Genomic DNA, 18,138 nt, shown 5'->3' with positions numbered 1-18,138 from the left:
GTTCTGTACTATGTTATTTTTATAGCATCCTTTTGTCACACAACCTTTGACACGGTCTTTGGCAATTGAACTGTTGGATAAAGTGAATAATCCAGATCATTCCACTTACCATGATTTTGATGATGATGATCCCGAGGTAGGAACTGTTTTTACCAGTTAGCACATTTAACATAAATGTATGTAGGTATGTGTATCTCAGAAGCAGTTTTTTAAAGTCCTGGGTCTAGTTTAAATAAAAATCTTATAAGGGAATAATTAACTCTTTGACTTGGTCTCTCTTAGGAAAGTCATGTGCTGCGTTTTTCTTACTTCTTAAGGGTGACTGTTTGCTGAAAATGGCAAAGGCACAATCATCTAATCCACTTGGTGAAATTATTGTAGTTATTTCAAATAAAGTTGCCCATTAAATCACTATAAAAGAGAGAATGCAAATGGGAAGCACCTAAATCAGATGCTAGAATATACTCAAAATTTCTGTTCAATTTTCCTCTTAAAAAGAATCCTTGTACAGCACCTCATGAATTATTAATTATTAGTGGTTAGTAGAAAGTGTAAGATTGATTTTTGTTGGTGACTGAAACCCTAATTATCTACTATGGAAAGGTTTAAAAATGAGCCAGTGTAGTTGAGAAAAATAAAATAACTAATATGATGATGGAAGCATTGATATCAAAGGAAGCTTCTCTTCTGTTGACATAGCTAATAATTGTGGCACCTAAGATAAATTTAGTAAATGTGACATGGCAGGATTTTATTATTGGGTCTGTAACTGACATGAATAGCCTTGACCCTGACTGGCTTTGTGGAAGGTACTTAAAATGATGTAAATTTCACTGATGATACTCAGGGACCGATATAGCTCTCAGTGGTCAGAAAGGTGGTCGCTTATCGTCTTAAGTCAGAGAGAACCTTTCTATCAATTCACCATTGCTCTAGCTTGCTATCATTACACAGCCATAATTAAATCAACTGTCTGTCCTTTTGTTCAAGGTCTGTAAAAGAGTTTGAAAACAAAACTTAAGAAACGTGAAGTATTATTGACCTTATCATAGGGAAAAATTATTATTTTTTTTGCTTAATTTTGTGTTTTTTATAAACTTCGGTTTATACTCTTCTGCTATAATTCAAAACATATAAGCAGTCCTGAATTTACATGGTGGTGCAGGACTGTGAAAATGACCCTGTAAGCTGAGACACCTTGCAAAGTGATCGTAATCATCACCATGTTCTGTGACTTTAAAAAATTTCTCTCAAAATATTAAAAATTCTCTTATTGTCAGTTTTAAATGTATGAGGAAGTGAAAAAAAGATTAAAACTAATGTTTACCTAGCGTGCTGTTATTTAAAATAGTAGAGCCAATGCGAATGAATGTGTTTCATTTGTTTACCAAAAAACTTACATAGATGAATTATCAAGTAGTCTACTTACTGAGTAGATTGCACAGTGCTTGCACTTCTCTTGTCATACCTTCAGGACACAGAGTGAATATCTTTTCTCTGCCTTGGTGAATGTCCTATTCCTTTCTGAGTTTGTATCAACTTCCAACATTTTATCCTTTGTACTTTCAATGCATGAAATATCTCAGTATTCAAATTTCTGTGATATGAAATTTGCTGGTGCCACTTCTGGGGCATCTTCCATCTTTTTTCTTTTTTCTTTCTTTTTTTTTTTTTTTTTTTAAATCACAACTACTTTCTTCATTGATAGCAGTAAGTTCACCTTCACCAAGCTCTCTGGCAGTACTTCTCCAGTCTCCTGAGCAGCAGCAGGGTCCACCCTCTCACAGTCAGCTGTTTCCTTTTATAAATCAATGTATGTTAGATTCAGATTTTTTTGCCAGCATTATCCGTGGGTTATCACTTTTTATTTCTTTGAAGCACTTTTATCTTTGTTGGCTAATTCTCCTTCAGTTACCAGCTTTTGTTAAAATGTCACATGAGTGCATTACACAGCACAACTACCCACTTTGCTGTCTGTGCATGAACTGAATAACAGATGCTCAGTGACCAGTCACAGACTTGGAAAGAAGTGATGTGATTAGTCATTCGGCATGGCATGCACCTGTTAGTCACCTGGTGACCTGTGAGTAGAGTGGAGAGTTAGCAGTGAAATTTGCACATCATGCAATTATAATTAATGTACTAAGTGAATAAGGTATTAATACACTGAATATTAACATACTGCTGACTGAAACTTGAACCATGTGATGGGGGGACTGGTATAATTTTACTAAATCGTGGTAACTGAAATTCCTGCATATTAAGACTGCAAGAAAGGACTGTTTTCTCGGTGTGCTGAATGCTACGCCATTGCCTCTTAGTTCATCCTGTTGACTTTTTGTACTGAATTATGAAGTCCTTTTGAAAATGTATTTAAAGAGGAGAAATAATAAGCCAAATACAGAAGCAGTCTGTGGAATAAAAATTCTCCTGAAGTTTTCTCACGTAACAGAGAAAGAAATTCATCTTTCATATGAGGACTGTGTTTGTATTAGAATTATAAGTTAGGGGGAGTACTTTTCCTATCATAAAATACTTTTTCCAGAGAAATTCATAATCTTATTTGCAAATGCTTTGTGAAGGAAATTGCTGAGTGCTGTGTTGTCACTCATAATTTGAATGTATCTAACTAACATTTCAGCCTTTGCTGTGATACTGTGCATGTTGTGTGAAGGCTGAATACTCTTGAAAATACTTAGCACATCTACTAGTTTACTATAGTCTCTGATATTTATTATGCATCATACACTGTTAGAAGGGCATTTTTCTTTTTTTTTCTTTTTTTTTTTTTTTTTTGTTGAGTTCCCATATAGTTTGTTTTAGAAGTAGTACACATTGGAGTAATGGTGATTCTCATTTTTACTTGATATAATTTTCTTCTCCTACATGTTAATCCATTTATTGTGTGTAGCATTCTAAGATTTAATAATTTCATAGTTACACCATTTAAGCTGGGTAAGTAAAACTGTTCTTACAGGCAGTCATAGGTTTTATTCATGTTCACTGATGATAGCAATCTGTGTGACTAACCTGACATGATACCCTTTTTTGTTTGCTTATTTGTTTTTGCTACTATATATTGTGATCAGAAGTACAGGGTTTTTTTTTTTTTTCCAGCTCTGCATCTAATAAGCTGAGTGCCCTAATTTTGAGTTTCAGTGTTTTTATCTATAAAATGAAGACTAGGGGATCCCTGGGTGGTGCAGCGGTTTGGCGCCTGCCTTTGGCCCAGGGCGCGATCCTGGAGACCCGGGATCGAATCCCACATCGGGCTCCCGGTGCATGGAGCCTGCTTCTCTCTCTGCCTGTGTCTCTGTCTCTGTCTCTGTCTCTGTCTCTGTCTCTCTCTCTCTCTCTCTCTCTCTCTCTCTCTGTGACTATCATAAATAAATAAAATAAAATAAAAAAATTAAAATGAAGACTAGTACTAGGTTCCTAAGTTTATTTTAAGGACAAAATGAGCTCAGGTGTATGAAAGCACATTGTAAACTACAAATCACTGTGTACATGTTAAGTGTAAATACTCCATTTTTGAAATGATTTTTGCTATATTTTACTACTGTCAGTATTTCAGTATTTGGGGTATTTTTTTAATTATTTTTTTAAATTTGTTTTTTATTTTTTATTTATTTATGATAGTCAGAGAGAGAAGGAGAGAGGCAGAGACATAGGCAGAGGGAGAAGCAGGCTCCATGCACCGGGAGCCCGACGTGGGATTCGATCCCGGGTCTCCAGGATCGCGCCCTGGGCCAAAGGCAGGCGCTAAACCACTGCGCCACCCAGGGATCCCCTATTTGGGGTATTTTAAATTCATATGGCTTTATTTCCTGAGATGTGCCTGTACTGAGAATAGTTAACTTGGGTCATGTTCTTGATCTGCCTTTCAAATCTGGTAATTTGAGCTCAAGTCTTTATAAATTACATTTCCCATGAAGATACATCTAAGAATGTATCTCCTTCAAAGGTAATAACTTCAAGGGAAGCATTTCACACACAGAAAAAAACCTATTTGGTACATGAAATAGATGCTGGCATCACCTCTTAAGGTGAGACCTTGAAGTGTATGAGATGGAGCTGCAGAAGCATTACAGATAGATAGGACCCCCTGTACTCCAAAAGGTTGGAGGAATGTCCGTGATGTAGCAGTAGAACTCATCACCACCCCACCACCTGCCTCGCCCTGCCCCAGAATGTTTCTGAGTGTGACAGTACACATAGAGAGATTTTAATACAGTGAAAGGAAAGAAAATAGAGCACTACTCCTACAAGAAAAAACATAAAGGGGGAAAAATGTGTTAACTAAGTAAAAAGACCACAAATCATAAATATCTTATATTCAACTCAGAGAACATTTATTGGGAAACTGCTGAAGATAAAATATATCCATAATCTTTGAAGCTCCCAGTTTGTAGTAGCCTCTTTTTGAAAAAAATATTCACAGAATCATTATATTTTGCCCTATTTTTGCATAAAATGGAGTCTCTTTCACATTTGGATAATTTTGTGGACTACACTGTGACTTGATTATCAAATGCCACATGTCATTGATTTTTTTCTTTCCTAGCCTCTTGTTGCTGTACCACATAGAATTCACTCAACAAGTAGAAATGTAAGAGAAGAAAAAACACGATCGGAGATAAACTGTAAGTATATACTATGCACACTTCATAATTTAACAATGAGAAATAAGATTTCAAGTTGTAATTTAATTATAATTATTTCTGTTCATTTTCTTCCAAATAGTCATTCTTAGTAAATCTTTTTAAAGGTAGAATTTAATTAGGCAGTAAGAATTTCGTTTACCTTATTCCTGGTGAATTTTCTGTAGTGAGAGAGAGGGGATGTATTTATGTTGTTATTGTTTGGAGGAGGAATAAAATTCCTCAACCAGGCAGAACAGAAGTAAATGCAGCAGTGCTTCTTAAACTGGTAGGTGTATATAACACATCTAGAGAGCTTGTTAAAGTGCAGTTTCTGATTCAATGGATCTAAGGCAGAACCTGAGGTTATTCTCACAGGCCCCCACATTATGTAGATGTTTATGGTTCCATGGCCACACTTTGAGTAGCTAGGAGAGGTGTAGAGATCTGCAAAATGACTTAGCCTCTGAGTGCTAAAATGGATTCCCGGCCCTCTTTTCCACAAATCTTGATTCACTGGGTCTTTGGTCAGCCCAGGACTCTGTCTTTTAAAAGAGTCCTTCAGGTAATTCTTATGGACCGCCAAGTTAAGGCCTGCTGAGACAAACCATCCATTCACATGGAATCTGGTACTATCAGCTCATCAGTGATTCTGCCAGTGGGAACCTGCAGCAATAGTGCCTAAACTTTTTTCATCTTGGAAGCATTAATTCTCTATGACTTAGAATGCTAATTTAGTGCAATGAGGCTTCTGATAACAGTTTTCTATGGGTAAAAGATTTATCCTAAAGGATCTGGTATCCAAAATGACTTTAGTGAAATTAGGTAATGTGGTAACTTAAGATAACTACTGTAAAGAAACTGTTCCCAATTTTTGTCTAGATCAGTAATGATAATAATAGTCATTTCATACTTTAATTAAGATGAAGCTGTGTCTTTGAAAAGCTAAGTAAGTAGTTGCAGACACTATCACCATTTATTTTTATTTTATTTTTTTAAAGATTTTATTTATTTACTCATGAGAAATGGAGAGACAGGCAGAGACACAGGCGGAGGGAGAAGCAGGCTCCATGCAGGGAGCCTGACATGGGACTCGATCCTGGGTCTCCAGGATCAGGCCCTGGGCTGAAGGCAGCGCTAAACCGCCGAGCCACCCGGGCTGCCCACTATCACCATTTAATAGGGAAAAAACCCACATAAGAAATGCAGAAATGCATAGATTTGCCTGTGGGATAAACTCATACACCAAAGAGCAAGCTTTGGATCTCTTTCAACTTCCAGCCTAGTGGTCTTTCATAAACACTGCTCTTTTTCAGAAACCACCTCTCCACACTTGTGTGGATTTTACACTGCAGGTTCTTTGCAAACTTTTCTTTGAAGCTTTGGCTGGACCATACACTATATATTAAGTTCTTAGAAAAACTTTTTGCTGGTGCTACTTAGAAATGCTCTTAAAAGGAGGAAACTCTTGAAAGAAAGCATCATGCATTGTACAAAGGCCCAGGACTGAAATTTGGCACTTTGTTTGCCAACAGTTCATTGTGTGACCTTTTAAAGTTCCATCTGAAGCCAGATGATTTAAATTTGCTAATTTCCTTCCAAGCATATTTTTTTGAAAATGACTTTAGTATATAAACATTTCCTTTTTTTCATATACAAAAAGCAATTATAAGATGTCTGTCATTTCTTTAATAATACAAATAGTGATCAGAGATAGCTCTGTCATTGATTTAGAAAACTGTGTTCAGTACTATTGAAAATCTAATTTAAAGAATTTTAATCTTGGGGATCCCTGGGTGGCTCAGTGGTTTAGCACCTGCCTTTGACCCAGGGCGCGATCCTGGAGTCCCGAGATCAAGTCCCGCGTTGGGCTCCTGGCATGGAGCCTGTTTCTCCCTCTGCCTGTGTCTCTGCCTCTCTCTCTCTCTCTCTCTATCATGAATAAATAAATAAAATCTTTTAAAAAAAAAAAAAAGAACTTTAATCTTGTTACCTAATTCTTTAAAAAAATTATATTATCAGGCTCTTTATTGCAAAGTGCAGTTCTTTCTCAGTCATTCTTTACAAATTTATATTAGTGATTTTCAGCTTCTAACTGCATATGATGTATATGCTATTTGAAACAGATGCCTGTACCCCAGTTTTTCTGAGATTCTGATAGGCCCTCCCTTTGGTGGGAGCAGGTGAAGTATGATGGACCTTTTTCCTTTTGGTAGCAACCACTACTTTTAATAATTTGCGAGTTCAATATTTGAGGCTTTTAAATCTTACACAATATTCTAATATCTGCTTTCTTAGAATATTTTATGATTTTACGTGAGATGTGATAGAATAGCTAATGCTATTAACTATAAAGACAGGCTTTGGAAAAATTATTTTAATAATTGTATATATTTGTTTCTCTTGATAGTGTTCCCAGTTACATGGTGTCTCTCCATGCAACCAAGATTTTGTTTATTTAAATTAATGGTGTTTAGGCAACAACTTGAGTGAAAATGGACTCATTTGCAGAAAAGGTGTCATTCTTTCCCTTTTGGGAATCCTCTCTGCCTTCACTTAAATATGATAAGCAAAAACTTGCTTTAAGAAGTAATTCTGGGGCTTTTCCTGTCTGCCATAGTAGGTAGTTTGGACCCATAATTGCTAGTGTAGGCTCAGCAAGTGGTAATGTTGCATTGGTGCTGTCTCAGAGAAGCTAAGAAAGGCGTTTCCGTCTGGATATTAAAATGGAAATTTGTGGTGTGTGGCTTGACATGTGTTCAAGATGATGAAAAAGGAAACAGAGATCAAGACCAATAGACAATTACAGAAAGTTGAGAGCTTCTGGTGTTATGAAGGACATTTTAGCACACAGCCTTGTGTGCTAAATAACTATTGAACTAAATAACTAACTAGCCTTGTGTGCTAAATAATTATTGAGCTAAATAACTAACAATAACTATTTGAACAGTAGCTGGATGATTCTGTGGAAGAAGCTTGTCATAACTTTAGGGAATTTGAAGAGAACAGGTATGAATAATGAATCTCCAGAGGGACTGGTGTGCAGTCCTCCCTTTCTGGGAATGCATTCCCACAGAGGACAGGGATATTGGATACCTGCTACAGTTAAAGTCTTATCCTTGACGTGAAAGTTAGTCTAAGACAACATCCCTGCACACGTGCATTCAGTGAACGTGTAGGGGAAACTGGCCTGTTCACATGTGACAAAAACACAAAGCAGATAGATGTACAAACTATCCTTATGTAACTTTATTACATGATTTGTAATACATCATTTGATGACAAATGTAGATGAGAGCTGTTTACTAGGCCTCTATGAAGGTGAATAAATATATACTTTATTTATATATATATACAAATATAAATTTTTAATACCTTACTAAAAGTTACCTTATGGTCCTTGATGTGTGATCATGTATGGACAAGTATGAGGAACCTCTTATTGAAGAACCTACTCACCTTTAAGGGCCAGAATTTGATACCTGGTCCAGAACAGCTATAAACTATATACAGACTTACACAACTGGAGGTTTTATACAGCTCTATTTCCCAGTTTTTTGTACTTATGCCTTCTATTGCTAAATATTTAAATCCCATGGTCTCCTTTAATTTGTATTAGCATTCATAATAAATCCTATATACAAAGCTAAAATCAAAGCAATTATCAGTGATTATACTTTGAAATTTCACTAATTTCCCTATCTTTTTTTTTTTTTAAGATTTTATTTATTTATTCATGAGACACACACAGAAAGAGAGAGAGAGAGAGAGAGGCAGAGACACAGGCAGAGGCAGAAGCAGGCTCCATGCAGGGACTCGATCCTGGGACTCCAGGATCACGCCCCGGGCCCAAGGCAGGCACCAAACCACTGAGCCACCCAGGGATCCCTAATTTCCCTATCTTGACTGAGAATTGCTATTTCACTAGTTGAACTGTAACATATTTGTGATTGTTTTTCTTTTTAATTTTTTTATTGCATTATTTTATTGTTTATTATTTTAATGTTTTTTATTGCATTTATTGTTTTACCTCTGCTTTTATCTCAGTGATCTTAAATGCTTTACCCAGGTTATAAAAGTAGATCATGATAATGAGATATAGAAACTAAAGATAAAAAAAAAAAAAAAGAAACTAAAGATAAAGGTAATGAAACATTCAGTATAATAGCAAGGAAAAGGTGAAAGTAGTACAATTAATTTATGTACGCCCTAGCTAGTTTATACGTGAGCTACAATGTTATATTATTTATTGTTACATAACAAATTATCCCAAAATTTAGCAGCTTAAAACAATAAGCATTTTTATCTCACATATTCTGAGGGTCAGGAATCCAGTACAACTTAGCTAGGTGGTTCTGGCTTAGGTCTCTTAAGAAGTTACATCAGCTGGGGCTGCAGTCATTTGAAACCTTGGCTGGGCTGGAGGATTTGCTTCTGAGATTACATAACTCTTCACTGAGGCTTCAGTTATGTACCATGTAGACGCTCTTCAGGGCTGCTCAAAGCGTGACTTCTCCAGAAGAAGTAATCCACTAGAGAAAGCCCAAGACAAAAGCCTTATCTTGGAAGTGATATACCATCACTCTGCCATATTCACTTGGTCACATAGACCAACCCTAGTGATGTTGGAAGGTGTTACACAAATTTATAAACACCAGGAGAGCAGGAATCATCATTAGAGGCCATCTTGAAGGCTGGCTTCCAAAAGTACTTTGCCTCAGTTGCTGTCTACCCACCTAAATCCTAAATTAAGATTGCCTCTAATTAATGCTGGGTCACAGTGAAGTAACAAGTTAGATCCTGACTGTAATTTTGTTAATGATTTTTTAATTTTTATTTTATTTTATTTATTTGTTTGTTTGTTTATTTTACTATGGAAGAGGCTTGGGATTAACAGATTAAGCTTTGATATCCTACCTGGACTGTATTGGGCTTTTTTCAGCCAACAGATTCTTCATTTAAATCTTTGGGTTATAATCACTTTATGGTAGATGATAAAATTAAATGTTTTCCCATGGGGTAGCTTAAAATTATTACATCATTAAGAATTAAGAATATAGAAACAGAGAAACAGATTGTGGCTTTACTTCTTTTCTTTTCTAGTTGGCCAAGTAAAATTTGATCCACCCTTAAGGAAGGAAACAGAACCACATCATGAACTTGTAAGTAGTAGTCTTGAAATGTTAACACTGAAAATCAGTATTTTAATTAGTCTTTGAGATATTGATACTGACTAAAAAAAATCTAGTTACTGATATTTTTAAAAGCATTTGGGGAAATAAAAAGGTAAGTAATTCTAAAATTTAGAAAAAATAAATCTGTGTTGCTGAGATTGGATATTCTCAAAATTAGGAGAAACTTACTAGTTTTACCATTCTCCAATTAAATGTTTTTAATGCTGGCCTTCCCTCCACCCCCATTTTTGTTTCTCAACTTTTGAGGGGCTTTTTGTGTATGCATTTATTGGGACAAATGCCACCATTTTAAATTAGAATGTTGGACCAGTAAAAGGGCATCTCACTGAATTTATGGGCAGCCTTTTAAGAGTGTAAGCCAGTTTTCTAAACATCAGGGTAGAGTCAAATCTGTTTGGACTAAAACTCAGGAGAGACTAGGCATACATAGTAGATCAAGTCTGTCATTCACAATATTCTTTTCATGATTCTTTTTTGTTAAGATTTTAAATATGCCTGTCCAGATATATGATATTTTTAGATGCAGTCTTAGAAGCAACATGTTTTGCAAATATTTAAGATGATAATATTCTGTGGAAGAACAAAGAATTAGACTTAAAAAACAAAATTAATCCTAATAAAATTAGTTTCTTACAGCTCCAGATTATATGTTTCATTTTTTCTTTCCTATTCAATAATGAGAAGAAAGTAACTGTTAATAAGTACTAAGGATTGAAATGGGAACTTTCCTCTTAAATTTAGTGCCTATTTTAACCCATTTGACTAAAGATACAAAGTGAATCTTTAGCTTTTAAATTATGGAGTTAATCTAGTTCAGTATACCAGCATGGAAGGTTAAACAAAACTTCTTAAAATTATTATTTAAAATACTTAAGCCCAACATTTATGTAGAGGATGGAGGAGATGAAAAACAAAAAGTAGTCTAGTCATGATATTTATAAATGCTAATAGTATTTTGTTAAGGCAGTTTGAGTTTGTTTTTTGTTTTTCTTTTTAAGTTGGCATTGCATGTATTTAAATTCAGTACTAATTTAATAACTGCATCACAGAGCAGAGTTGTTGCATTATTGCTATTTTAGAAGTTCTTTAATATTATTTGACTTGGCATTTGCCTTAATAAAATTATGTTAGCAGGACTTACCTCACTTGTGACAGTTTCCCTTTGTGAATTTGTAGCTTTTAGTCTAAGTGTAAATAACTTGGGTTTTTTGGTCTCTGCTAAACAGCCCGACAGTGATGGTTTTTTGGACAGTTCAGAAGAAATATACTACACTGCAAGATCTAATCTGGTATTTCTCGTCTTCTGATTTTCTTTGTCAGCATTGTTTAGTCTTAATTGTTTTTGGGTTTTTTTTTTTGATCAAATATTTTGTTCAATTTTAATGAACCAGTTTAAGCATTGTTTTATAAGTTCCTGCTATTTAGCAAGCTATATTGATTATAGCCGTTTTTTCCCAAAACAAGTTAAATAGATGTATCAACTCAAATATATTACAATGAAAAATTAAAAACTTTTCCTTTTTTATGAGAAGTATTTAATTTTTTCACTCAAATTTTTAAAATTACATTTTCCTATAAAAATGTTCAGTTTTAATAATGTGACTTATTTTCATAAACTAGAAATCATCTATATGTATACATCTCCATTCATATATATAACTGTTTTATATATTATGTATATAATTTATGCATATATAATTTAAAAAATAACAGTGAAATCAGTCTCAGGTGAAATTTTAACTTTGTAACATTAGGTAATATCCAGTTTTCTCAGGCCAAAATTTGGATTTTAAAGCCTCCCTGAAGTTATAAATATTAAGGCTGTGTTACCATTAGGTAAAGAAAAAGGGAAATTAACCCTGGTAAATATTAAATAAATAGTACTTTTAGAAGTTGGTATTAAGTAGTCTTTTCTATGTTTATAGCTAGCCAGGATTCCAAGTTGCCTCCATATTTACTCCTGGATTGTACTTTTCTGCCTTTCCTTTGGACTTTTCATTCTCTTTTCTTTCTCTCTGCCTTAACCTACTTCTTTCGCCTCTGGTTGGTTTAAGTGATTATATAAATTCTTAAATCTATGCCCTGTAATATTTGTAGAACATGAAAGAGACTATTTACATACAATTTCTATTTTGAGAAAGTTGCTGTCTTGATGGGCAGAAAATACTTGGACATATAAACTTTCAGCCATGCAGCAAAATATATTGGATTGCCAACAGGTGGTGACCATTGACGATGGCGAGAGGCTAACTATATGTAATAGTGCTGTGGAAATCAGAGAAGAGCTTTTTTGGGTTAATGTGATTATCTGGCTTCTGGAAGAGACTAAGACTGATTTCATTTTAGTGTAGGAACCATGATAGATTCTTCAGGAAGAGAGTGGGCAACTGCCTCCAACGGTTCATGGGAATGAACATCAGCACAGCCCACAGTTTTGAGAGATGGCAGATAAAGAGCTGAAGTCATAGAAATGGTCATACTACTCCTGGAATTATGGAATTAGCTCAGAAGAGGAAGAGTAAAGTCATAAAAGAAGAAGTGACAGATGAAACCATGAGATTGTGTGTGTTCCCTAATTAGGGCCAAAGGAGGAAGGAGTGCCGAAAACTAGTTAACACGATGGGTGATCCCTGTGTTTTGTAGTCAAAGGTAGAACTGACATGGGAGAGAGGGAAGAAACAGTTGAAAAGCTGGAAGAAGTCAGTACATGGACTGTCACAAAAGAAAGAAGGATGCATCAAGTACTAGGGAGGACCAGAAAGTGTAAGGATTGAGAATTAACTGTCCACAAGAGCAAGAAAAATGAAATGTCTGAGGAAAACAGTGATTTTCGGATTAAAGATTTTTTCAGAATTACACATATATAGGCTAGAATGACAATGAAATTTGTTGTGGAAATACCACAGAATCAAAAGTTTAAAGTGACTTATTTATTAATATTGTCTAGAAAAATAACAAACCCAGAAACGTAGTCTTTAGAATTACAGTTAATCTTTTCTGTGCTCTGTGTTTCTGGAACTATCCTCGTAACCTGAATAAGTTATCTCTGCTCTGTTCCCTAGAACTGCTCCCACCCCCAAATCATCAGGAGTTTCTTAGGACAGAGGGTTTTAGGGATAGTTAGATAGTTCTGGCAGAAGAGGGATGAACGACATATTTGTCAGATCCTACAATTTATAAAGTCAACCTTTAAAATTTACCTCTGATGATAATAAAAACTAACATTTATCTACAAGTTTTTAAGCACAAGCCATTCTAAACACTTCAAATTATTAACTTAAAATCCTTACTTTACAAATGAGGGAATTTAAGGTACAATGAAATTGAAATTGGTCTTACCACCCAGCTAAATAATGGCAGAGGTGGGGTTTGATTGAGTCAGCCTGGTTCAGGAATTTAAACCTAAACCACTAGTCCATGTTGCCTCTACCCTACGTCATCAAATCTCTTTCCACGAATACTGAGCTCACACTCGTGATCTCTTTTTTTAATCAACATATACATGTTCCATAGTTATTTTCTTATTGTGATAAAATATACATAACATAAATTTACCATTATAACCATTTTTAAGTGTACAGTAGCATTAAGTTCACTCATATTGTTGTGCAACCATCACCACTATCCATCTCCAGAACATTTTCATCTTCCCACAGTGCAGCTCCTTACCCATCAAACAGTAATTCCTATTCCTCCTTCTTTCCAGTGCCTGGCAACCACTATTCTATTTTCTGTCTCTTTGATGTACCTTATATAAGTGGACTCATACAATATTTGTCCTTCTGTGACTGGCTGCCTTCATTTAGTATAATGTCACAACATCTTTTAAGATTCATCCATGTTGGGCAGCCCGGGTGGCTCAGCAGTTTAGTGCCGCCTTCAGCCCAGGACCTGATCCTAGAGACCCAGGATCGAGTCCCACGTCAGGCTCCCTGCATGGAGCCTGCTTCTCCCTCTGCCTGTCTCTCTCTCTCTCTCTCTCTCTCTCTCTCTCTCTCTCTCTCTCTGTCTCATGAATAAATAAATAAAATCTTTAAAAGATTCATCCATGTTGTAGCATGTGTCAGAATTTCCTTTTTAAGGCTGAATGATGTTCCTCTGTGTCTGTGTGTCTGTACGCACATTTTGTTTGTTCATTTATCTGTCATTGGACAGTTGGATTACTTCCACCTTTTAATTGTTGTGAATAATGCTGCTATGAACATGGATGTGCAATATCTGTAGAGTTTCTACTTCTAGGTCTTCAAGGCATATAACAAGAAGGAGACTTGCTGCATCATGTCATAATTCAACATTTAATTTTTTTTTAAGATTTATTTCTTTATTCATGAGAGATACAGAGAAAGAGAGAGGCAGAGACACAGGAAGAGGGAGAAGCAGGCTCCCCACAGGGAGCCCAACGCAGGACCCGATCCTGGATCCCAGGATAATGCCCTGAGCCAAAGGCAGACACCAATAGCTGAGCCACCCAGGCATCCCACTACATTTAATTTTTAAGGGAAATGCCATGCCACTTTCCATAGCAGCTATGTCCTTTTACAGTTCTACCAGCAATGCACAAAGGCTCCAATTTCCCCACATCCTCATCAACACTTGTTATTTTCTTTTTATGTGTGCATGTGTGTAAGAGTGATAATAGCCATCCTAATGGGTATGAAGTGTCCATATCTATTTCAGTTGCCTAATTTCATCAGTCCTAAAACTTTGCCACTGTGAGCAAGATTTCCAACTGTTACAAATACTTGTTGCCACTAGAAACCTGATGAACCCAAAATGTCTGGCATGTCATTTAGTAGGCACTTGGTACCAAGATGACAACTGTAAATCTTTTGGGACCCGGAAGAAACATTTACCCCTTTTCTGTTTGTTTTTAAAGATTTTATTTATTTAGAGTCCCCACACATGTATGCAGAGGAGGGGGCAGAAGGGGAGAGAGGAGAGACTCTTAAGCTGACTCCATGCTGTGCAGCCCATGGGGGGACTCGATCTCATGACCTTGAGATCATGACCTGAGCTGAAACCAACAGTCAGACACTTAACCAACTGAGCTACCCAGGCACCTCAAAACATTTTCCCCTTTAAAGACCTTGTTGCTTAAAATTCCCATATCATCAGTGATTTCTTATTGTTTTAAGGGCCAAGTGCATTCATTTTATAATTTTGTAAATGAATTGAGACTATTATATCTCAAATTTCATTATTACAGTAAAGTGATTTTTTAAAATTAGATAATCATAAAATATGAAACCAGGAGAACAGAGCTTGATTTCTAGAATTGTTAGTAAAACAGATCTGCAAGTTTTACGAAGATGCCAAAGTTAAAAACCTCACCATGATGTAATAATTAAATAGTAAGAATTTTGCTTCTAGAAGAAAACATAGGTAGTAATCTCTTGTTCCCTTAGCAACATTTTTCTAGATAGGTCTCCTGAGGCAAGGGAAACAAAAGCAAAAGTAAATTATTGAGACTACACTGAAATATAAAACTTTGCACAGAGAAGGAAGTCATCAACAAAACGAAAAGTTAACCTATCAAATAGGAGAAGATATTTGTAAATAACATATCCAGTAAGGGGTTAATATCTAAAATATCTAAAAAACTTATATAACTCAACACCAAAAAAACCCAATCTGGTTAAAAAAGGAGCACATTTTCCAAAGACAGCAGATGGCCAAACAGACACATGGAAAGACACTCAGCGTCACTAGTTATTAGGTGAATGAAAATCAAAACCACAATGAGATATCACCTCAGATCTATCAGAATGGCTAGAATCAAAACTCAGGAAATAACAAGTGTTGTCACGGAATTGGAGGAAAAGGAACCCTTGTGCACTGTTAAGTGGAGTTGTAAATTAATGCAGCCACTGTGGAAAACAGTATGGAGGTTCCTGAAAAAAATTAAAAATAGAGATACTATAAAATCCAGTAGTTACACTACTACATTTTCTTTATTTACCCAAAGAAAATGAAAACACTAATTCTAAAAGATACATGGACCCCTCTATGTATTGCAGCATTATTTATAATAGCCAAGACATTGAAACTTAAGTGTTCATAGATAGATGAATGGATGAAGATGTGATACACACACACACACACACACACACACACACACACACACACACACTGGAATATTACTATTTGGCAATAAAAAAAGGATGAGATCTTTCCATTTGCAAAACCTTGGATGGACCTAGAAGATATGCTACATGAAATAAAGTTAGAGAAAGCCAAATACCATGTGATTTCACTTATATGTGGAATCTCAGAAACAAAGCAAATGAACAGACAAGCCAAAAAGGGGAAAAAACAGACCCATAAATACAGACAACAAGCTGGTGGTTGCCGGAAGAGAGGGGGGTGGGAGATGGGCAAAATGGGTTAAGGAGAGTAGGAGGTATATAGGCTTCTAGTTACAGAATGAAATGGCATAGGGAAGTAATAATGTCATGTGGTGACAGATGGTAATTCCAGTTGTGGGGAGATAGTATAAAGAGATTTTAAGTCACTATGTTGTGTACCTGGAAATAATGTAATATGTGTCAACTATACTTCAGTTGGAAAAAAAACTGTAAACATATCCTTAGTCATTTTTATATTATGTGGGAGAATGATAATACTTTGGATATGTTGGTTCATAAAATATATTATTTAGAAAATAGTAAGAGTTTTGCCCATAACTTTAAAAATGGATTTATCTGATGTAAAAGAGCTGTCTTCAGTTAAAAGTTTATATAATCTATTTAACTGATGCCAATTTTTTTCTAACTTACCTAATTTTACTGGATATTTTATCTGATATACCAGTGAAAAATATATTTAAAGTTAATTATATGCAAAATACTATGTTAACTGCTGTGGAGGAACATAAATAATAACAATCTTTTCTCTAAAGAAACTTTTACAGTACACCTGAAAAAGAAAGAATAAAATATTTAAATTATAATTAAAAACATGTCAAAAAGATACACCTATTTGATCATTATTAGTAAACATAACAAAAGTGCTTTAAGATTTCCCCTTAATTAGGTCAAAATTGAATAAAGTCCAAAAATAAATGTGTTCTGGAAAATAAATCGTAAATGCCAATTTTATTTCAAGTTTATTAAATTTTCACATACTAAATTTATGTGGCATAGTTAATCTTCTTACCTAATACATATAAAGACAGTTTCTAAGGAAAATTCATTTCATAACTGCCCAGTGATCGGACATTCTCTGGAATGGCAGACCTACCCTGCTGTTCTTCATTTCCAAGTTCACCAGTGTAAGACTCATGAATAATACTAGTGTTCATCCACTCACTCTGCATGTCCTGACCTCACTGGCTTCTCTTTTTTTAAGAAATTAAATATTTTTGTATTTGTCCACGATTTAGTCCTTTTTTACTTCTGTAAATTACCTATCATTATTAAAAGATAACTTAAAATAACCTTATTTGCATCATAATTTTCTCATTTTTTGATGAGGAAAAAAATTCTCTTGTGCTGTTCTCTTTTTTGTAGGTTAAAATAGATTGCTAAAATAATTTTTCTTTTATGTTTCTGTAGCCAGTTGTATCAGTTCTATTAACTTCCTGCTGTTTATAACTTACCAAGGGGCATATTAAAAAACTCCATAATAAAATTTTTTTGATCATGTATTTTCCTTTTCTGGTGTTCTGTGTTCTGTCCTTTATCTTTTTCAATGCTTTCAGTGCTTCCTCATTCATTAAACCTGAAGTTAGGATTTTTAACCCAAAAAGATACTTTGATCCGGCTAGAGTAACCACTTTTAATTTTGTGTGATCCTGAAGGTTGAATCTGTATGAGGAGGCTGCATGTCTCCAGCCATGTTGCTACTTACTTGACTTTACTGTGTAGTTAAACATTGTCATTCATTAATAAGCTGATGCCTCATTTGTGCTACTAATTTTTTAAATTTCTCTCCTGGCATGTTCAAATGTATTCTTTAGCTTACAAAGGATTGTTGTGTTTTACCATCATCTAGGGTTATCTTGAGTGCTTTTCCAAGCCTAATTTTGGTAGCATTTTTCTTTTTCTTTCTTTTTTTTTTTTTAAACTAGGGGATTGCTTTTTTTTTTTTTATTTATGATAGTCACAGAGAGAGAGGCAGAGACATAGGCAGAGGGAGAAGCAGGCTCCATGCACCGAGAGCCCGATGTGGGATTCGATCCCGGGTCTCCAGGATCGTGCCCTGGGCCAAAGGCAGGCGCTAAACCGCTGCGCCACCCAGGGATCCCAGCATTTTTCTATTATAGAATTGCTTCCAAGTACTTTTTGACAAGCATTTTAGATCAG

General features: G+C 35.3%; 1 protein-coding gene across 7 annotated transcripts in view; it reads left to right on the top strand.

The window, feature by feature from the left end:
- Positions 1-18,138, top strand: part of MAP4K3 (mitogen-activated protein kinase kinase kinase kinase 3) — a 187,448-nt gene that overhangs the window by 122,400 nt on the left and 46,910 nt on the right. For 6 of the 7 annotated variants that reach the window (XR_005372332.1, XM_038561329.1, XM_038561332.1 and 3 more), the window contains 4 exons: positions 26-136; positions 4,565-4,643; positions 9,744-9,802; positions 11,062-11,124. Coding sequence is in view for 6 of the 7 variants with exons in the window: in XM_038561329.1 (XP_038417257.1) it covers positions 26-136; positions 4,565-4,643; positions 9,744-9,802; positions 11,062-11,124 (312 nt within the window). In the remaining variant the exon portion in view is untranslated. The remainder of the gene's footprint in view (positions 1-25; positions 137-4,564; positions 4,644-9,743; positions 9,803-11,061; positions 11,125-18,138) is intronic. The other variant, XM_038561331.1, reaches the window with a different exon arrangement.

Source organism: Canis lupus, chromosome 17 (assembly GCF_011100685.1).
Source record: "Canis lupus familiaris isolate Mischka breed German Shepherd chromosome 17, alternate assembly UU_Cfam_GSD_1.0, whole genome shotgun sequence".
Lineage (NCBI taxonomy): Eukaryota > Metazoa > Chordata > Mammalia > Carnivora > Canidae > Canis > Canis lupus.
Note: the sequence above shows the minus strand (reverse complement) of the source record. Positions and strands in the feature narration are given on the sequence as shown.